At 37.6% G+C, this 21,979-nt stretch overlaps 3 protein-coding genes across 4 annotated transcripts; 2 read left to right on the top strand and 1 right to left on the bottom strand.

Annotated features, from left to right (window-relative positions):
- The first annotated feature begins 78 nt into the window (after nt 1–78).
- LOC115949894 lies at nt 79–1,098 on the top strand. Its single transcript, XM_031067159.1, has one exon. The coding sequence runs from the start codon at nt 79–81 to the stop codon at nt 1,096–1,098; it is 1,020 nt and encodes a 339-aa protein (XP_030923019.1).
- A 243-nt stretch (nt 1,099–1,341) lies between these two features.
- LOC115949893 lies at nt 1,342–2,085 on the top strand. The gene has a single exon (XM_031067158.1). The coding sequence runs from the start codon at nt 1,342–1,344 to the stop codon at nt 2,083–2,085; it is 744 nt and encodes a 247-aa protein (XP_030923018.1).
- Nucleotides 2,086–11,167: 9,082 nt separating this feature from the next.
- LOC115993576 (DNA repair protein XRCC4) lies at nt 11,168–20,966 on the bottom strand. 2 transcript variants are annotated; one of them, XM_031117511.1, is made up of 4 exons: nt 20,572–20,966; nt 15,064–15,192; nt 13,042–13,164; nt 11,168–11,656 (listed from the first exon to the last, which is right to left on the bottom strand). In XM_031117511.1, exons 1-4 carry the CDS (start codon nt 20,845–20,847, stop codon nt 11,411–11,413), a joined length of 774 nt encoding a protein of 257 aa, XP_030973371.1. In that variant the 5' UTR covers nt 20,848–20,966; the 3' UTR covers nt 11,168–11,410. The 2 variants fall into 2 exon arrangements, with proteins under 2 accessions (XP_030973371.1, XP_030973372.1); XM_031117512.1 differs by lacking the exon at nt 15,064–15,192.
- Nucleotides 20,967–21,979: the final 1,013 nt, after the last annotated feature.

The raw sequence follows: 21,979 nt of genomic DNA, 5'->3' as shown, positions 1-21,979 counted from the left end.
CACAAGATCATCTCTCCATGTTAATCCGTTTTTGTCCCTGATTGTTGGATCGCCGAAAATCAAGTCATTGTCTAAGAGATGCTGCATAGCTTCAAGACCAGGAAAGTAAAAATTGGTCTTATGGCCATTAAATTAGACCTCCAAAAAGCCTACGACAAGGTCAACTGGAAGTTCATCCAATCTGTCCTTAGTCGCTTTGGGTTCAGGGATATTTTCATCAGTTGGATCACAGCATGTCTCTCATCTGTGTCTTTTGAAGTCATCGTAAATGGGGGCAAATCAGAACAATTCAAACCGAGTAGAGGGTTGCGTCAAGGGGACCCTTTATCATCATATCTTTTCATCTTGGGCCAAGAGGTTTTATCCAGAATACTAGATCATGAGCTTGCAGCCAATAACATAAGCGGGTTTAAAGCTAGCATAAGAAGCCCAGCAATCACCCATGTCATGTATGCGGATGATATAATGCTTTTTGCGAAGGTGAACAAGAAGGAGGCAGTAAATATTAATCAGTGTATCAAAAAATACTGCTCCTGGTCAAGTCAGCAGCTAAATAGGGGCAAATCCGGTGTGTTTTTCTCAAAAAACACCCCATCTCAAAGCCGCAGGCTGGTTAAAAGCGTGCTCCATATGAAAAGTCCGAAGAAGGATGCAATATATTTAGGAGCCCCTCTACATCTATCTAATTCCCCCTCCAAGGACTTCAAGTTCCTTCTTGACAAACTTGAATCAAGGCTTTCTGGATGGAGGAGTAAGTGCTTATCATGGGCAGGTAGGAGCACTCTCATCAAATCAGTTGCCCAAGCAATCCCCAACTACACTCTGTCTTCTTTTAATGTGCCTAACATAATATGTGATAAAATGGATGCTATAACCAGAAGATTTTGGTGGAAGCCTAAGGAGAAAGAAGGGAAGTATCTAGCTTGGAAAGCTTGGGATAAATTGTGCCAACCCATCAAGAATGGTGGTTTAGGATTCAGAAAAGTAAAGGATTTCAACACTGCGTTACTTTCTAAACTCGCATGGATGATAGCATCTAAAAGAGACAGCTTATGCATGCAGATTCTTCGATCCAAGTACAAAGTCAAATCTGATTAGCTGCATAAAAATCCATCTAATATGGCCTCTCCTATTTGGAAGGCGATTGAAAACGTCAAGAAAGTTGTCATTAAGGGTGCTTGCTATCTCATAGGCGATGGAGCCTCTATTAACATATGGATGGACCTGTGGGTCCCTTGGATTCAAAACTTCAAGCCCAGGCCGAGAGTACAATCCTTCACCCAACTCCCCATTATGGCTTATCAGCTTATCAACCATTAGAGACATGCTTGGAAGGAATCCATGATTAGAGAGCTCTTTGACCCTGCTGATGTCCCAGCCATTCTTTCCATTCCCCTCCCTATGAGGCACAAAGAAGATAAATCCATTTGGGTCCCAAATGCCAAGGGAGTGTTCACTGTGAAATCTGCCTATCATTCTATCACTAACAAATACCTCCCCAACCCCCCATCTGCCCCATGGAAAAAGATTTGGAATCTTAATGCTCCTGAACATTTGAAAATGTTCCTTTGGAGAATTGGGGTAAATGTCCTCCCCACTAGAGAAAATCTGCTGAAGAGATTTGATGTAGTAGATTCCTCATGTGTTCATTGCGGTGCAGATCCTGAATCAGCCATTCATGTTTTCTTCACTTGTACTGTAGCAAGAGCTTTATGGCATTCGGCTTGTTGGGGCTTTAGAGCATATGAAGCCCATATCCAATCTTCTGAAGACATCATCAAGTTAGTTCTTGAACCTCTAACATCCATTTGCCCAAACAGTGAATCATGGAGAGTCTCCCTCAACATGGCTCTCACGCTAGATGGAATATGGAATCTGCATAACCAAGTTCTTTTTCATGAAGATAAAGCTGATATACAAGCAGCTACACAACAAATTCAGTTTAGACTTGTGGAGTTTTCAAGGATAGCAGCCCCCAATACCTACACCACACCTCCGCCCTCCCTATTGAGTTGGACCCCCCCACCATTCAACTGCATTGAGATCAAGTTGACGCTGCACATTCTGATCTCAAAGCTTCCATAGCTGCCGTGGCTCGCAACCATGATGGAGCAGTCATCAAAGTTTGGGCAAAATCTATCCCCTTGTGCTCACCTATTCAAGCTGAAGCCATAGCTATCCTTTGGGTTGCTCAATTAGCCATTTCTGAGACCTGGACTAACATCCTTATTGAAGGAGATGCGAAGCTTTGTTTTGATGCGCTTTCGTCTACACCTTCTTCTGCAAATTGGTCCATCATGAATATCATTGACAACATCAAGAGTCTGACCCCTTCCTTTGTTAGCTGCACTTTCTTGTGGGTGAGAAGACTTTGTAACATCCCAACACATACTGCTGCTAAGTTAGCTCTGCTGATTTTTCCTTTTGTTTTAGTTCAAACAATCTGCCTCTACCCTTAAGGCTTGCTTATATGGCAGATTGTCCTCTTGTTTCCTAGTTCTTTCTTTTTGAATAAAATTGCAGATTATCAAAAGAGATGATCTTTATACGTTGTCAAAGAAAAAAAAAATCATAGATATCTACTATATGCTTTTATGAATTATATTTTTTTGCTCCATTATTGATGCAATTGAGTGTTTGTTTGGCAAAAGTTTCTTCATTTTACTTTTTGTCTCAGTTTTTTTTTTTTTTTTTAAATAAGAAAACTATTTTTTAAATAATAAATTAAGTTTTAGATTTTTGTCACACATTTAACATAAAAGGCACCAAAAACTATATCTATATTACTATTTAAAGGGTTTCTCCTGTTTGGATTCCTCATTTTTTAGTTCAAAAATGTCCTTATATCTCTATGTTTAAGTAGAGACAAAACTAAAGAACAGTAAAAATGCAATTCCAACACCTACTAAAACATTACCTAAAAAATAGTATTCTTCTGTTAATTTTCAAATTTGCTTTATCCACTTAAAATTAGATTCTTAAAATAAAAATTATATATGTAAAATAAAAACACAGGTTTTTTTTTTTTTTGCTAAAAAATAAACCTCATCGCACGTGCGTAACATGTGTGGTAAGGCTAGTTTTTTAATAAATGATATGCAAATAAACTACCAAAAATTATTAGATACCCAAACGTAAAATGTTTGTCCATATGTATGAATGTCTTAACATTCTTACGAATATAAATGCCCAGTTATTTTCTTTTCAATAAAATCCAAGTTAAACCTAACAACCTACATTAAACTTTCAAGAATTCTAAAACTAATTCTCAGGATCATCAACCAATCGTTCAAGAATTTAAACAATTAAAACCAAAAGTTTAAACTCTTGGGAATCTTTAGATTCATAGGAATCCAAATTCACGCCAACCAAACAGTAGCAAGTGAAATCTTTGAACCCGAAATAAAGTTCTAGAATTTTGTTTGGATGAAACTTAAAATTTTCAAACTAAGAGCACTCTTATCAAGACTTCTAAAAAATTTAGCATTTACCATCTCAAAACCTATATTTATTACATATAACACACTACTTTACAATATTCCTCACATCAAAATTTCTATTTTTTTAACACTTCATTTAAATATTCTTTCTTTATTATTTTTTATTCATTTTTTTTTTTTTAATTTCTCACTCTCCCTTTGTCTCTCTCTCCCACTGTCTTTCCATCTTTCTCAACCCGGTGAAGCTTCTCCCTCCCTTTGATATTTGATCTCAAAACCTCCATGGCCTGAGCTTTTCAAGCTCATCACCGATAAACCACGGCCACTACCACAGCCACAGCCACAGCCACAGCCACCACCACCAACCACAACTTTAACCCCCAACCACCAAAAAAAAAACCCATGGCACAAACCGAGAAGCTTCTCCCTCTCTCTGATATTTGCTCTCAAAACCTCCATGGCCTGAGCTTTTCAAGCTCATCACCTCTAACCATGGCCATAGCCACAACCACCACCACCAACCACAACCTCAACCCCCAACCACCAAAAAAAAAAAAAAAATATATATATATATATATATATATATATAAAATAAAAAATAAAACCCACGGCACAAACCGTAGTGAAAACCCACCACAAAACCGCCACAAAACCCACCACCCCAGCAACCCCGATCCTCACCTCAACCCCGGTCTTCAACCCATGGCCTCAACCAACTCAACCCATGGTCTCAACCAACCCCAACCACCGTCAGACCCAGACCCACTTGCAGTCATCAAGACCCATTAGACCCACTAGAGGGAGAATCTCAGAAAGAGAGATGAGAGAGAACAAGAATGAGAGAGTCAGAGGATAGTCTTAACAGAGAGAAAAAATATTAAAAAAAAGATAGTAGCTTGCTACAGTGCAGTCTCAAAAATGAGAGCACATTGTAGCAATATTGTAAATTTTTTACAATATACCAGTTTCGATGGGGTGCATGTTTTGGGGTTTAGCTGCTAAAAAATAAGATTTATAACATTTAGGAGGCTTAATGAGAATGCTCTAACGGAAGTTATATTTTAAATTGATGCTATTTTCAATCTCATCAATTTAAATAGAAAGAAATTTTAGTACCATCAATTTAAATTTCCTTGCTTAAAACAAATATATTTAGAAATTAGAAAATTAACTAACAGGTTAAATTTCCATTTTAAATTCCCAAGTACCACTCCTACTCTTACTTGTCCTATAACAATCTATTTTCAAGCAATTCTAGCATCTACTTCTACCAGATCACTCTTACTGAGATCATTCTTCTGCAGATAACTGTAGCATTACACTGGCAGAGATTCAGTTTGTAACCAAATATTGCCTATGTCTAATTCTTGTGTTGTGATTGTTGTTACTAAATCCTCTTACAGTAGCAGAAACGGCTGTGAAGAAAAGTAGCCTGTGGTATGTTAATGACATGCAGATAAGTTTGTTTTTTTTTTTTTTTTTGATAAGTAATAAGAATTCATTAATAATAAAAAAGATACACCCAAGCACACAGGGAGTATACATGGGGGAGCAAGTCAAGAACGAAAATTACAAAAGTCAAGTAAATCCAAAATAGAAAAAGGATGGTTTCTCCACACAGAGAACCATTCAAGTAAGGTTCAGATGAAAAGAAGCTTGAGGTCAGGCATAGCACGTTCAAAGTCTTCAAAGCATCTACTATTCCTCTCCTTCCAAATACACCACATCAAACAAAGAGGAATGACCTTCCAAATAACTCCATTGCGGAGGCGACCAAAGTGACCTTGCCAGCAAGCAAAGAGACCAACAACAGACGAAGGCATGATCCAACACACTCCAAATAAACCAAAAACCATATCCCATAACTCCGAAGCAACCAGGCAATGAAGGAAAAGATGGTCAACACTTTCACTACTACACTTGCACATATAACACCAATCCAAAATGCAAACCTTTCTTTTCCTTAGATTGTCAATAGTCAAACATTTCCCCAAGGCTGCGGTCCAGACAAAAAAAGCCACTCTAGAGGGGATCTTCTGCTTCCAACTACTTTTCCAAGGGAAAATATGCTCACTATGGCCAACAAGAAGATGGTAGTAAGTACTAACCGTGAACCCCTTACTCTTACAAGGCAGCCAAAATCTCTTATCCTCCTCGATTCCCCTTACAGGAGTGCTATAAATGGAGTTGATGAAGCTCCTGAAAGCTTCCAATTCACTATTATGCACCTCCCTACAAAACTAAATCTCCCAATGGAGGACTCCATTGGAGAATCTCATAAGATCCACCACACTTGCCCCTTTGCTACAGCTAATCCTATATAAATCGGGATAGCGGATAGCGAGAGAGAAAGTCCCACACCAACGATCTAGCCAAAACTGCACTTTTGAACCATCTCCAATATTATACATAATAAACCGAGATAAAGAGTGCCACCCCCTGCTAATATTTTTCCACAAACTGACACCATAAGGACTAGAGGAAGAGCTAGAACACCAACCACCCCAATCACAACCATACTTTACCTCTATCACTTGACGCCAGAGAGCATCCCTTTCTTGCCCGAATCTCCAAAGCCATTTCCCTAAAAGAGCTATGTTGAAAGTTCTCAGGTTCCTAATCCCTAAACCACCTGAAGAAAGCGGGGTACACACCGTAGACCAATCAACCAAATGAAATTTGGGCTCATCTCCTAGGCCACCCCACAGGAAGTCTCGCTGAAGTCTAGCAATACGGTTGGCCACAGAGGCAGGAATAGGGAATAAAGAGAGAAAATAAGTAGGAAGGTTAGAGAGCGTGCTTTTAATTAAAGTGACTCTACCTCCCTTAGATAAATATAATTTTTTCCAGCCTGCTAATTTTCTTTCCATCTTCTCAAGAATTGGATTCCAAATAGACTTGTCTTTGAATTTTGCCCCCAAAGGAAGACCCAAATATTTCATTGGGAGAGACCCTTGTTTGCAGCCTAAGATAGCCACCAAAAGATACATGTTATGAACAGCCCCCACAGCCACCAGCTCAGACTTACCCAAATTGACCTTCAATCCAGACGCAGCCTCAAACCAAATGAGCACCATACAGAGAATCAACATTTGATCAATATTAGCATCACAGAAAATTAGAGTATCATCAGCAAAAAGGAGATGAGAAACCATCAAAGATCTACCAACAGAAGCACTTGCATTAAAACCTGACAAGCGACCTTCATGGACAGCCTTATCCAACATTCGACTGACTGCCTCCATAACCAGAACAAATAATAAGGGGGACAAAGGATCACCTTGCCGCAACCCCCTAGAACTTCCAAAGAACCCATGGGGAGTACCATTAATAAGGATAGAAAAACGAACAGTAGATAAACAAAAAGAGATCCATCGCCTCCATTTATCAGGAAAACCACAATGCTCAAGCAAGAGAGTAAGAAAACTCCAGTTCACATGATCGAAGGCTTTCTCAATGTCCAGTTTACATAACAACCCAATTTGACCAGACTTCAATCTACTATCAAGACACTCATTAGCAATAAGAACAGAGTCGAGAATTTGCCTATTAAGAATAAAGGCATTTTGAGGAGCAGAGATGATCTCGCCTAAAACCAAGTGAAGACGAGAAGCCAAAACTTTAGCAAGAATTTTATAAACTCCCCCAACAAGGCTAATAGGTCGAAAGTCTTTTATTTCCACAGCTGCGGCTTTTTTAGGAATGAGAGCAATGAAGGTTGCATTCAAGCTTTTTTCAAACTGGCCAGTGACATGGAAGTGATGGAACACTGCCATGATGTCTGTTTTGAGAATCCCCCAGCAAGCTTGAAAGAAAGCCATCGAAAAACCGTCAGGCCCAGGAGATTTATCCCCATTGAACTCCTTGATGACTTCTAAAACCTCAGATTCCTCAAAAGGTTTTTCTAACCAATCCACATTGTCCCCAGAAATACATGGGAAATCCAATACTTCCGGAAAAGGGTGCTGCACTTGCTGCTCAAAGTATAGGTTTATAAAGAATTGTTCAACATGGTCAACAATCCTATCCTGGTTGGTAGTCACAGTCCCATCAATCATAAGGGTTTCAATACAATTATTTCTTCTATTAGAATTAGCCATTCTATGAAAAAAACTCGTATTGGAGTCGCCCTCCTTTAAAAATAACATTTTGGACTTTTGCCTCCAACTAATCTCCTCAAGCAAGGCAGCCTTCTCAAGATCGGCGTGAAAGGAAGCTTGATCCAATTTTTCCTCTTCAGATAAGGGTTGAAAGTCCTCTTTGACATCTAAAGCATTCAACTTACTCCATAGCAGCTGCTTCTTTGCTGTGATATTGCCGAAATCGGACTCGTTCCACTTCTTTAGGTCCGATTTTAGAGCAGTCAACTTCTTGGCAAGAATGAAACTAGGGGTCCCTTGAAAATGGTAATTCTCCCACCAGAACTTCACCTTATCTAAGAACCCTTCCGCCTTCAACCACATATTCTCAAAACGAAAAGGGATTCGCCCTCTTCGATGACTCCCACTCTCCAAAAGAATAGGGAAGTGATCGGATAACACTCTAGGAAGCCTTTTTTGGGAGAAGTGAGTGAAGTGATCTACTAGAGTCGGAGAGAAGAGAAACTGATCAATTCTAGAGGCTGAGGTGGAGTTAGACCAAGAGAAGAGACCTCCCCCTAAAGGAATATCCATAAGCCCATGAAGAGCAATAAAATCCGAGAAGTCATACATGCAGCGAGAGAATCTTCCCGCCCCTAATCTCTCCAAAGGAAAGCGGATGACATTAAAATCACCTCCCAAACACCAAGGCAAATTCCACCAACTGATCAAGCCTGCCAGCTCTTCCCACATAAGATGACGATTCCTGTTTAAATTTGGACCATAGATACCAGAGAAGGCCCACTCAAAATGATCAAAGACATTTTTGAACCTACACGAAATCGAAAAATTCTCCACTGCTTCCTCTAACTTTTCCACCACCCTTCTATCCCACATGAGAAGGATACCACCGGAAGCACCCTCAGAGCCTAAATATAACCAATCAATGAAGGGACAACTCCAAATGCTTCTAACTAGGCCTCTAGTAACCCATTCCAGTTTTGTCTCTTGCAAACAAACAATATCAGCCCTCCAAGAGCGTAAAAAATTGCGAATCTTGAGCCGTTTATCTTTGTCATTCAAACCTCTAACATTCCAGGATATAATCTTCAGATTCATTGGGAAATAATAAGAGTCCTGTCCTTACCAGCACTAGAGCGTCTTGAAGACGCAGAACCATAATTGACAAAGCTGAATAAGCCCCTTAATTCTCTTATTCCTTTCCTCCCTGAGCTCTTCTTGGCTTTGTCAGTTTTATCCTTAAAGTCCCTCTGCTGTATCTCAGTTTCAACAGCCAACAAGAATTTGGTTGCTGGCTCTTCTAAGCCTTTAAGGGAAGTCCCAAGAAAATCATCAAAGCCACGGAATTTAACCTGAAACCATTCCGAGTAACTGCCCTTACCCAGCAAAGTCTCTACTACCAGAGTTGCTGGCTGATCAGAAACATCTGTGGCACCCAAAGGTAAAGAGAAAGCCAGAGGATCGACATTGAGGGGTGGCGAAGAATCAGTGAATTGAGAGGCATTCTCGGAGGAAAAATCTAAAGACCAATCCTCCACAATAACATCAATCCCTTTTTCTGACTCAGAATTAAGCTCCTTAGATTTCGAATCCTTCGCCGGAACTATCGCTTAATGGTTTGAGTTGTCCACTTCGACAACGTCATCTCCCGGAGGCAAAGAAATATGAATCGGAACTGCCACCCTCTTCCCATCTCGTAATTCGAGAACCCACTGCTCGGAATTTCCCCATTTCCTAATGACATCGTCTGAGTGCTGCTGAATGATCTGTTGGATGTTACGATGCAAATCCACATCATCATTGGAGCACCAGGAATCATTTAAGGAACCATCGGAGGCCATAGACTCAGTGACGAAGGCGTCGGAGCTGTCAAGGACTAAGAGAAGCTTGTCGGTGCCTGTCGGATCCATGTGGGTCAGAGGCAGCATCGCGTCGGACATCTCGCTACTCGTGAATGAAGGTGACGGAGAGAAAGGGAGAGTGGGAGGGACATGCGAGGAGAAAAGATGAGTCTGGAATTGAGTCAAAGAGGTCCGGTGGGGTTTGGGCTTCCATATATAGGAGGGTTTAATATTGGGCTTTGGGTTAGAGGCTGGAAGGGCTTTGGGTTTAGAATTAGGCCACCCGAAAGCTCTGGTTTGAGTGGGCTTTGTGTTTGAGAAAGGCTTAGGCTTTGGGTTTGAGATGGGCTTTGGGTTTGGGCTTGAGATGGGCTTTGGGTTTGAGGCTTGAAAAGGCTTGGGGGTTGAGTTTCGGCCAACTGTAGGAAGTTTGGGCTTAAAGGGATCAGTGGGTTTTGGGTTAGAGGGTTGGCTAAGTGGGGAGTCCACCTTAGTGACATTGGAGCAACTGATCTCCCACGTACCAAGAGGCCCACGAACCAGTCTAAAATAAATATCTAATTGCACCTCACCTTCAATCCCATCAGAAGAGACAGGAGGGAGCTTCGTCCTGATCAGATTTTTCTCCTTCCCAAGGAAGCTCTCGCGAGAATCCTGGGTCTGAGAACCCAAAATTGCTAAGTTAGGATTTCGAGAGTCCAACAATAAATGCCTAGGATTTACTTTGTCGCGAGAATCCTGGGTCTGAGGAAGCTCCACCGCTGCCAACCTGTGAGCTTTGGGTTCACTCCAACGGCCTTGTACCACCGCTACTGCAAAGGATTTGGAGGCTTGAAGTTCAGACCTAGGTAGGAGTTTAGGGGGCAGATTAATGGCAATATTCCCCGGAGCTAAAACCTTCTTCAAATGCCCAACAAAACCTCTCCAACCATTGCCCATTCTTCCTTCCGGGACTACCAAGAAACCTTTCCGACTACCATGTAAAAGTTCAGAAATCATAAGAAAAGAACCATGAGCATTGGAGCCTGATTGAAGAATAAACACCGTCTCTCCCTCTCTAACAGTACGAGCATAGTGACCAGGGGATTCAGAGTAAATAAAATTCTCCATTAAAGATAACAATCTCTTAGCACTCTCTTTGCCCAAGAACACTGATCGGAGAGAATCTCTACTTCTCTCAAAGATACGCAATAAGAAAAAAGAACCCCCTTTTTCAACAGAGAATTCAAAAGATTTTGACTCAACGAAGAAAAAGAGAGAGCCACCCATGGTTCAAAGCAACTAGAAAGTTGTTGAGTATAACAGATCACCTTGACAGTCAATTGTAATGATAGAAGAAAACAAGCAAACCATTTGTGGATGGTATATTTGATATTTAGAGATAATGTGGTATCTCTTACTGATTTGGTCACATATGCAGAAGTTTGAAAATTCGTTTAGTGCATTTGGGAGCCCATAATTCTTAGGTTTAAAATTATAGATATTCTATTTGTAAAATGTCTGTAATGAACAGAAGCACTTCATCTTTCTCTCTTAACTTTTGAATATTTAACACAAATAAGCAAAAATCAAACATGGTAGATGGTTAAACAACTCAATATAGGAACTTAAGGACTTCTTGCCTGCTGCTCTGATCCTATGATCTGATACTATGGTACTCCCAGAAAATTGCTTTTTAAAAGGCTAAATAATTTGAAATGATCCCTTTTTTCTCAAATAAAGGCCTCAATAACTAAGACAACACTTTTTTTGAGAAAAGTTTAGAAACTAAGATAACACTTGATGCTTCACATGACAGGGAATATTTTCTAAGATATACAAGGACAAAATAGAGATGCAATTCTGGCACGCGGATAAGTTTGTATACTACCTAAAAATCTCAATACATGTTGAAAACCTTTACAAAATTCAATGCACAACTGCCCTCCCCGCCCTTAAAAAAAAAAAAAAAGTATATAAAACAGAAATGGCAGAGAAGGGAGAAAGGCAATGCCTAACATGGCAGAATATACACTTGACCTGTGAGGTACTAAATGCGTGCAATCCTCTTTCGGCCACGAGGCTTACTCACTAGAATATCCTTTGAAGTGCCTGAAACTTTTTCTGCAGGTTCTTCCTCACTTGTCTCATTGTCACTTCCATCATCAAAACTTTCAGTTTTGTCAGTGGATCCTTCTTCCTCTTCTTCAGGCAATTTCCCAGCAGCCTTTTTATTTGAAATCTGATCTCGAAGATCTCTTAGTTTTGCTTTCTTTGAATTCAAGACCCCAAGAAACTAGAAGCAGAAAAAGGAAAAGTCATTCCTAATGTTTGGAAAAAGATTGCAAGATGATGATTCTCTCTAGTTAATAAACGTAGCTAGGAAAAATCCATTGCATATGATTATATGATGATATTGATCAAAACATCATGATAAATATGTGGTTGAAAAATCACTTATTATGTATTTTGAAAAATATCAGAAAATCAAACCAAAAAATTTATATAAATTCACTTATATTAAAAAACAATTAAACCAAAACATTGCATCTATTATTGACCTTTCCCATTTCACCAAAACATTGCCTGACCTCAATGGCATTCATCCAATATAACAACAAGAACCAAGCATTAACCCCAAAATGGCATTCATTCAATCTTTTATCTTTTAACCAAATATTACATATTACAAAAAAAGAATAAGAGAGGCAGAAATCTTGGAAATTAATTCATTGCCTATGTACTAGATTGATATAGTAATAAATCAGGTAGCATCGAAAGATTATTAATCCTGGAAGAGGAACGATTCTTTCTGATAAAAATATTAAACATGAGGCTATTGGATGCCAAACAAAAGTGCTCTTATGTATTTGTTAAAGAAGGAATACTTGGCGGGGCAGGGGGCGTGTGCGGTTTGAAGTTTTTAGGTATTCAAGGGTTTTAAAATAATTCCAGCTGTTTGCCACTTTTTTTCACCAACTCAATCCCACTGTTCCTGGCTTTGTGCTTATTTTCAATTCCTTCATGACAGATACAGCCATATCTAAAAAGAAAAGATAATCACATTTATACCTATTGGATAGTGTGTGCAATTAATCTCTCTTCAAAAAATCAAATTGACTGCCAAAAGCCTTGTAACTCAACTAGTTGGCACCTCCTTGGGTTTCAAATGGAGACAGTCAGGGTTCAAATCCCCCCTCTCCCAACTATTGAATCATAAATAAAAAATAAACCAAATTAACTGGTATAAGTGTTGTTGTTAAACAAACACAATTGGTAGAGAACTGAGGAGACTTAAATTCCGAAGACAAAGTTGCTACACCAAGAAATGAAAAAGGAAAAACAAAATGTTGCCTAACAAAGCATAACATTGGATTCACCTTTTAATAGAGCTAAAATGTTAACAAACATTTTCACTCATAATTCATAAACAGTATAATCAATGGAGTCTCAAAAAATTATATCCTTTTCTTTTCTTTGATAGTAGTAGTCTCTCATGGTTACATCAATATAATCAATTTCCAGAGCATTACAATCAACAAAATATTAAACTAAAATATATTGAAAAGAATTATTATATGATAACTTCTAATTGGAGTTCAATTTGCAAAATCAAGTAAAAATTTAAATACTAAAAAGTAAAGATGCTATATAAATGATAAGATAACATAATATGCACACCTTTGCATATATTTCAGATTCAAAATCCACCCTCTCTTTGTTAATTCTCTCACTCTGTGCTAAACACTTCTCAGCTTCCACTTTCAGCATCTCAAAAGATTGAGTTTTTCTGACAACTTCTTCCTATTATACATACAAAGAGTACCATCATATATATCAAACAAACAAGTTACTAAACTATGCAAGATACCTACCAATTCCATTTTACCAAAGGAAACCAGGGAAAAAAGTGAGTAATCACTTCTAACATGGAACAAGCTTCAAATTTCAATTTGAATTTAGATTTTTTTTTCTTTTTTTGATGAATGAGCATAAATTTATTAAAGAAACAGAAAACATTCAAACAACGCTACAACACACAGCAGCATCTCATATATGACAATGCTTTCATCATCCCATGTGACTCCTTAGTCTGATATTATCCCAACTTATCTGAGAGTCAATTAAACATTTCAAGCAATAGCTAGTGAATTAAGATCTTTTATCAAACTCTGAAGTTTTGAGTTGTGTAACATGGAATACGTAACTGTAAATTGATGCATCACAACCGATCATAAGGGACTCAGTTATACTGACACAAATATATTTCTTGTAACATGTTTAACCCAGATTTATTTTGATCTACACATACCACAATCTAATTTGGAATCCTTAGTTCCTTACAATAGTCTCGAAGTTATCCATCAATCTAGTAATAAATGATTTCCTTCATTATGCATTGTATCAAATGACAAAGCCAGAATTTCAAGAACATCTTACTAAGGCACTTATGCCACATTGAATTTGTATGACTGCTTAGAAAAACCCAGAAGAGTCCATCTTAACATTATGCAAATATAGGCTAATTCATAGTTTCCATAATGTTTCACGATTCAATCAACAAAAAATTGAATGCAAGCAACTTATTGTGATGTTTCCAATCTCCAAAAAAATTTTCACTCCTTTCCCCCAAATATTGCATGAAAGTAATAGTGATCTCCACTTTGCACCAGAGGGGGGAAAGTTATGCTGAACAAAGAGCTTTAGAGAAAGTATAAATCAGTATTGAATCTCAACAAATCTCAGCATTGTATCTACTAATCCCAAAGAATCCTTACCACAGATTTGAACAAACCCCTATCCTGTATGACTGGCAATTTTAGACCACGCCCACCAGCCCAACAGGTTCAAATCATAGGCTCATTTGCAGGATCCATAAGGAAGTTTGGTGCTAGAAAAGTAGCTTAGCTTTTGGTATATATTTGGGCCAGGAACATCAATCCTGCCTAGGCTTCTTTATGTTCCATAACTTATAAGTTATAACTATAGAAGTGTTTAGCTAATTCAATTACTCAAGCAGCCTGTATATAGCTACTTATTCGTCGTTTGTGCAGCACTGCAGATGGACCTTCATTATTGTGACACATACTACCTGAGGTATATCATGACTCTATAGCTTGTCTCACAACTCCCCAACATTCTAGATCTAGACACAATTGTTCGGTTTAATATACTTTATTACACACAAAAAAAAAAAAAAAAAAAAAAAAAAAAAAAAAAAAAAACAACAACAACAACAACAACAACAACAACAACAACAACAAGCTACAGATATCTCATGAATCACATTTCTAAAAAACTCAATGCAAGACTTTAAAGAGAACTGCACTTGATAACCTCACTATTCAGGCTTTTGCTTTTACATCCTTTATTTTAATTATCAAAGTTTTTAAAGCAATGCTCTCAGTAGTCAGTATTGCAGATGTTGACTTCTATACTTGACAGATGCTATATTTCTTTCATGAATGATGAAAGTCATCTTCATATCATGTCAACTTAAATTACTAAGATAGCCTAGAAAATTTATCCATGTTGACAGCAATAGCCACATATCTAAAGCAACAATTATAATAACTAACTGCTAACATCTGAATTTAGTCAAAAGTCTCAGCAGCTAAGTAAACTCCAAATATTAAGAAGAATTCTATGAAAATGACATTGCAATATTGCATATGACAATAAGAAAAATATGTGCAACCATACACTTAGCCTTATATTTGCATCCATGAGAAAGTCCAATATCCCTGCTGTAGTTTCCTTACTATTAGGCGACGGCTGACACTTCCATCGCCATTCTAGCTTGGTCCCTTCTTTCTCAAAAGTCCACGACAACTACAAAGAAATATGTTGTAAACAATATGCAAAAAAATAAGTAGCAAGTACCTGAACACAAAATTTTACATGGTTCAGCAACTCTATGCCTACATTGAAAGACAACGCCAACAAAAAAAACACAATCAAAATAATAGGAATTACAACCACACATAACCTCTCACAAAACTCACAAACATAAACTAACTCAAAACTCCAATATAGCCAAAGGCACTTACACTAACACACTAGAAAAAACTTAATCTCTAATTCTCTCACTAGACAAAACTTTTGTCCTCTAACTCTCACACACCCTATAAAGTTACAACATGACTCTATTTATAGGGACTATTACACTTCCCTGCTTCTTTTCTTATCAATGTGGGACTGACAGTTCTAACAGGAATTTATTAATAGGAAATCTTAAAAAAAAAAAAAAAAAAAAAAAAAAAAAAAAAAAAAAAAAATAGGAATTTATGCACCTCCTTATTACTCTTCTAGCCAATATAGGATTCTAAAACTAACTAAGAAACCTATAAAGTATTCCAACTTGGGTTGAACTTAACAAATCTCCACCTCCAGCCCATGAAGTGTCTTCACTAGTAATCCTTTGGTACTCTCTTTGCAACCCTTAAGTACTCTCCTTGCACCCTTTTTATGGGTAGGGGTGCTCCATCACGTCCTCAAAAAGAAATATGATCAATTGAGTGCAAGCAACGCTTGAACTTGTCATTTGAACTTGGCTTCACAACCGTATTAATCACGCTCTCAGTAAATATCACTCTCTTCCATCCATGATTATCTTTCCTTTGTAGTGCTTTGACCAAAAGCTCATCTTTGCTTTTTCTCTACCATGCACTACAAATTTAACTGTCTCATCCTCCCTTGTGGGTGTGAAAACCTTCTCTCCCTTCATCACTACTAAAGCTCCTTTGGTAACTTTCATAATTCCAACTTTTGCAAATTATCCATAAAAAAACCTTTTTTTTTTATAGGTAAAATCCATAAAAAAAACCAATCAGCCTAAAGAATTCAAATTTCTTCCAAGCTCAAGCACATGTCTCACATTACCCAAGGTCATCATACTCCCATCAAACATCTTTTTAACTTTAATTGTAACTATAAGATCCCCACAAGTTCTATATTACTGACCAACATAAAAGAACATCACCACAATCTTCATCCTCACCATTTGCTACAACAATTGTTGCATCGGGGACCTTTGACAATCAAGAGTTTTCCTGAACCCTTCTAACTTAACTAGAAAACTTCTTGCATTGATATTGATAATGCCCCAGGAATATGTAGCACTCCACGTCATTAATATCCTTCCTAGGTCCATATTTTGATCATAACCTCTCCCTATCATTCTTCTCATGTGACACACTCCCACAACGACTTGACAACATGATCATCACTCAAGAGATACTACACACTATGCAAAAGAAAAAAGAAAAACAGGGAAGACTGGGATTATGGCTTTGAAGATTGATCTTGAAAAAACTTTTGACAGATTGGAGTGGGGATTTGTTAGAAGATCCTTCTACAGTTCAATTTCCCACCCGAGTTAGTCACCATTATCATGATTTGTATTTCTTCAACCTCATTTTCTATCTTTTTTAATGGGGGTAGACTTTAATCTTTTCTTCCTATTAGGTATTAGGCAAAAGGATCCTCTATCCCTTTACCTATTTATCTTGAGCCTGGAATATTTGGGCATTCTCATTTATGAAAAAGCATTCAAATGGATCTTAGAAAGATGTGAAAATTTAGGCACAAGATCTTTGCAGATGATCTTATGTCAAAGAGTAAAGACAAGTCTGGTGACCTATTCTTTAGAAACACCTCCACTGCAGTATAAGAAGCTGTTTGTACAGCTTTGGAAAGTTTGGTAACAAAGAAATTCAATAGGTGTTTGGGCTTTCCATTAAAATATGTTGACTGTGGCCAGAAGAATTTCGATTTAGCAGTTCAAAAAGTCCAAGACAAGTTGGTAGGATGGAAAGCAAATCCCCTTTCCTTGGCAGGAAGGAGGATTCTTAGAAAATCTACCACAAGTTCCACTCGGGAATATGTCATAAGGAAGTTGATAGTGAAAACAGAAACTTTCTCTGGGGCTCTACACAAGAGAAAGGAAAGCTACATATGGTTAAATGGGATAAAGTAAATTTGCCAAGAGAGAGTGGGGGTCTGGGTTTAGCTGCGTCAAGAGACTCAAGACCCTGGAATGTGGCTCTTCTATCCAAACTCAACTGGAGGTTACTCAATGAAGAGGATGCCTCTGAACCCATGTGATAAAGGCTAAGAATGTTCATGGCCCCTGGAACACAAACAGCTTTTGTTCAAGAACTTGGGCTGCTTGCAAGGCAGCTAATCCTTTAGTGGAAAAAAGGCTAAGAAGAATAGTAAAAAATGGGGAATCTGATTTCTTTGGAGAGATCACCGGTCTGTCTAAGGGCCTCTTCGTGTCGCGTAATTTTGGGCTTTTTAACAAGGGGAAGATGACATCTATGTAAGTCATGTGTCTAATGATTCCAAGAGTTGGATTGGATTGCACTCTCTTTTGTACTACCAATCAACATCATCCAAACTATTCAGGCCGTTCCTTTGAATCTCTCAACCAAAGGAAATAATGCTTTTGCTTGGTCTCTTAGCAAAGATAGAAATTTCTCTTTAAATTCTGCCTACCCTCTTGCAAAAGGTTTAAATCCTTTCCAATCCTCTTCCTTTCTCATATTTTGGATTTGGATGGCTAACACGACTGAGAGAATCTGAACTGTTCTTTAGCTTTGCTCTTTTAATAGTATTCCAGTTAGATAAATATTGGGTACAAGGGGTTTTGATCAACACTACTCCTCTTACAATAGAGAGATTTTTTCTTTTGCCTTTTTTTTTTTTTTTATATACAATTTAATAGTTGGAGGTGGGAGAATTTAAACTCTAGACGTCTCCGTTGGAAACACCAGAAGATACCGATTGACCTACAAGACTCTTGGCTATAACAGGGAGATTTGTCTATCACTTGTGTCTTAAAATATTGTTTTTTTTAAGACATTTTGGAATAGAATTGAGATTCCTTTTGTGTTAATTTCTTGCCTTTTCAAGCATGTTATTGAATGGTTGCATTCAAATGGAACTTCTCCCTCTTGTTCTCAGCATCATAACATTCCTTGGTGTGTTATTTTCTTGTTTGGAGTGTGGACTCTTTTGTTATAAATAAAACTAAAGTTGTTTTTCAATCAGAGTTGCCTAACTCAAAAATTCAGGATGAGTGCCTTAAGAATTACAACCACACATAACTCAAAAACTCATCTTTAGAATCTCAAACCAATAACTTTGATACCAAGTTGATGTAAAAGAAAAAGGAAAAGACACGCAAACTATAAAATATTAAGTACCACAGCACACAAACATGATTCAACAAACTCTATATCTACATCTATGAGCAATGCCAACTAAAATCCACTATGAATAGTAAGAATTACAACCAGGCATAACCTCTTACAAAACTCACAAACATAAACTAACCAAAACAAAAAATAGCTAGAAACCCTAATACACCCAAAAGTGCCCTCCCACTAACACACTTGACAAAACTTAGTCTCTAACACTCTCACTGGACAAAATTGTCTTCTAACTCTCATGCACCCTACAAAGGCTACACCATCACACTATTTATAGGGATTATTGCACTTCTATACTTCTTCTTCTTCTTCTTTATAAGTAAGAAGAGAATATTATTAATAAAAGAATAGCAAGAGAAACACAAAGAGTTCAAGGTAGTGAACAAAGGAAAAAAGGGAACAAAAAGACAGAAGCAGCCCCTAATCTATTCTAATAGATGAAAGAAAATCCAAAAGGGCAGAACAATCCGAATATCCCCAACATTGAGACCAATCAAAGAGGGTCCGCTGGCAATACTCTAATTACTAGAAGCATTTGTCCTAAAAGAGGTTTCTTGGAAAGTTAAGGTTTCTTGAATTAAAACTATAAACAAAGTCTTGAATTAAAACTCTTTGATAGTCTTGAATTAAAACTATAAACACCCGAAGCATTTGTCCACTAAAACAAAATCAGGAAGAAAGACAACTTTAAGTCAGGAATAGATCTCTCACATCCTTTAAAATCACAAGCATTCTTCTCTCTCCAAATACTCCACATAAGGCAATGAGGGATCATGCCCCAAATCACCACATATTTATGCCTAAACTTGCTTGACCAGCTAGCTAAAAGTTCACAACCCTACTTGGCATAACCCAATGAACCTCAAACAATGAAAACAACATATTCGACAACTCTCTAGCTATAGGGCAGTGTATAAGTAAATGATCAGTAGTCTCCTCATCCCTTTTACATGCAACACCAATAAATCAAAGCATCTTGACACCTCTACAAATTATCGGTGGTTAAAATCTTCCCCAGTGCTGCAGTCAAAAGGAAGAAACAAACCTTTGTTAGACTTTTGGCATCCATAAAGTCTTCCATGGAATAGAAAGTTGGGCAGTGGAATGCAAAACCCTATAATAGGACTAAAATCAAAAACCTGCCTGGAAGAGGTTTTCCAGCAAAGAAGGAGGCAACCGACTCCAACTCCAACTCCCAATGACATTCCAGTAATAACAATCCCCTGAGAGAGATAACAGCTCAGCCACTGAAGCATCCCTATTACAAGCAATGCCATTGAGTTTTGGGAAGTTATCTTTAAGAGGAAGTCCCCCACACTACGAATCATGCCCCCCACATCCACCTAAAAATTAACAAATTGAAGAAAAGTGTCCCACCCTTTCTTGGTACTCTTCCAAAGGCAAACTCCATAAGGCCCCTGCACAGTATTAGAGCACCCACCCCCACATCCACTCACCACAAAACATCCCTCTCACATTGCAAACCGCCACAGCCATTTTACCAAACAAAGCCTAATTAAACAAGACCAAATCATAAATACCTAGTCCCCCATTTTGAATTGGTTCAAAAACCCTCCTCCAACCAACGAAGTGATAATTAAACTCATCTCCCACCCCTCCCTATCATAAATCCCGCTGTAACTTCTCAATATGCCAAGCCAAGCGACACTCATTAGGATAGGCAACAGGGATAGATAATAAGTAGGTAGGCTCAATAGAGTGTTCTTAATCACCATAATTCAACCCCCATAGAAACATACATTCTCTTCAAACCAGCCAAGCTGTTTGTTTACATGTATTATCAATTATGTGCAGTTTTTTTTTTTTTTTTTTTAAATTATATTTAGCACTCTCATTTGTTTGAATTACAATATGATTCATCCACAACCATACATATATAAACTCCAAAATTTAAAATAAAAATATAAACCTTTACAATATATATTGTGGGCATTGATTTCAAAAAATTGTTTGTGTTGTGAGAGCAGTGACTAACCCTTTTGTTGGAGTCTCCAGCATCGGTGAAGCGATAGACAGAGCCGGGTTGCTGAAACCCTAGGTAGCGCTCGGCCAAGAGAACGTAGTCGGAGACGGGTTGGTCCCAAAGAGCGGCTCGGTCTCGGACGTCGTCTTGGGAGGCATGGCAGATCCAGGTGTGGAGGCCGTCGGTGATGGAGAGGTGGAAATGGGAGGGGAACCAGCTGCCCTTCACGAAGATTGGGTCGCTGTCTTGGGGCACCAGCTTTAGGCATGTGTGTCTCTCTTCCTCCATTTCTGTTCTATATGTAGTAATCAGATTTTGAGAGAGAGAGTGTGAGAGTCTTTCCCGCCTTTTCAATCACTAGGTAGCAATAGCTTCTTCCGCACAAACTGATTTCATTTGGTCGTACTCGTAACTCGTGGTTTTTAAAACCACTCTATGGTGGTATTTGAGGGGGAAAAATCTTTATTAAATAGTTTTTTTTTTTTTTTTGGAAAACAAATAGTTTAAATAAAACAACCCAATTCAAAATTGAGATTATTATTAGAGTTATTAAAGTAAAAATTAAAAATAAAAATGACAAAATAATGAAATATACTAGCTGGGATGGACTTAAATTTGAAATTTCCAAAAAAAAAAAAAAAAAAAACTTTTGTCACCATTTAGTCATCTACAATTTTTTTTTTTTTTTTAAAAAGAAGTGGATTTTAGCTATTAGAATTTTTTTTTTTTTTTTTGTTTGAGGAAAAGCCATTAGAAAGTTAGAACTAGAAGAATTCAAGAATCGATAAGATAGAGCAACGCATTATTATTATTATTATTATTATTATTTGATGGGCAACGCATTAATTTTAAGAATTAAGAAAATGCTTTATTTTTTTTATTTTTTTGGTACTATATACATCCCCCAACCCCAAAAAAAAAAAAAAAAAAAAAAAAAAAAAAAAAGCAAGCCTTTTTAAGGATACGGTCCAAGGGATCAACCTGGCAGAGGATTCCTATTCCTATCTTTTCTTTTTCTTTTTTATGAACTTTTTTTTTTAATGAACGATTCCTATTCCTATCTACTATCTACTAGACTACTACATATTATATTCCTATTCTATTTTGCTAAATGGATCCTCTCATATGGTTATTTCAAACCATTTGGAGGACTTCATCAATGGGATTCCCTTTTTTAGTTTTTTTCATTTTACTTGCAAAAATACTCAACTCTCATAAGAGGTAGCAGATAAGAATAAGTTTAGAAACATGCCTAAATGCATATCTAATTCCACAAGAAGTTTAAATGTCACCTTGTGATAGGTGCATCTAAATTTTATTTTTTTTCAACAAGAACTCATGATAATTGCATGTGTAAATACTTAAATCCAATCACAGATTAATACCTAAGCATATGAAATTAGGTATAAGTTTGTGTGTG

This window comes from Quercus lobata, chromosome 6 (assembly GCF_001633185.2).
Source record: "Quercus lobata isolate SW786 chromosome 6, ValleyOak3.0 Primary Assembly, whole genome shotgun sequence".
Classification (NCBI taxonomy): Eukaryota; Viridiplantae; Streptophyta; class Magnoliopsida; order Fagales; family Fagaceae; genus Quercus; species Quercus lobata.
The sequence above is the reverse complement of the archived record's forward strand: the minus strand, read 5'-3'. Positions and strand labels throughout refer to the sequence as shown.

Bases quoted from the DNA above. Each gene is read 5' to 3' on its own strand.
- LOC115949894 (XM_031067159.1), top strand. From the start codon at position 79: ATGCTGCATAGCTTCAAGACCAGGAAAGTAAAAATTGGTCTTATGGCC.
- LOC115949893 (XM_031067158.1), top strand. From the start codon at position 1,342: ATGATTAGAGAGCTCTTTGACCCTGCTGATGTCCCAGCCATTCTTTCC.
- LOC115993576 (XM_031117511.1), bottom strand. From the start codon at position 20,847: ATGGAGGAAGAGAGACACACATGCCTAAAGCTGGTGCCCCAAGACAGC. The intron at 15,193-20,571 runs GTTAGTCACTGC...ATTTCTTTGTAG, and splicing joins CTGGAGACTCCAACAAAAGG to TTGTCGTGGACTTTTGAGAA. The intron at 13,165-15,063 runs GTATGGTTGCAC...TATGTATAATAG, and splicing joins ATGCAAATATAAGGCTAAGT to GAAGAAGTTGTCAGAAAAAC.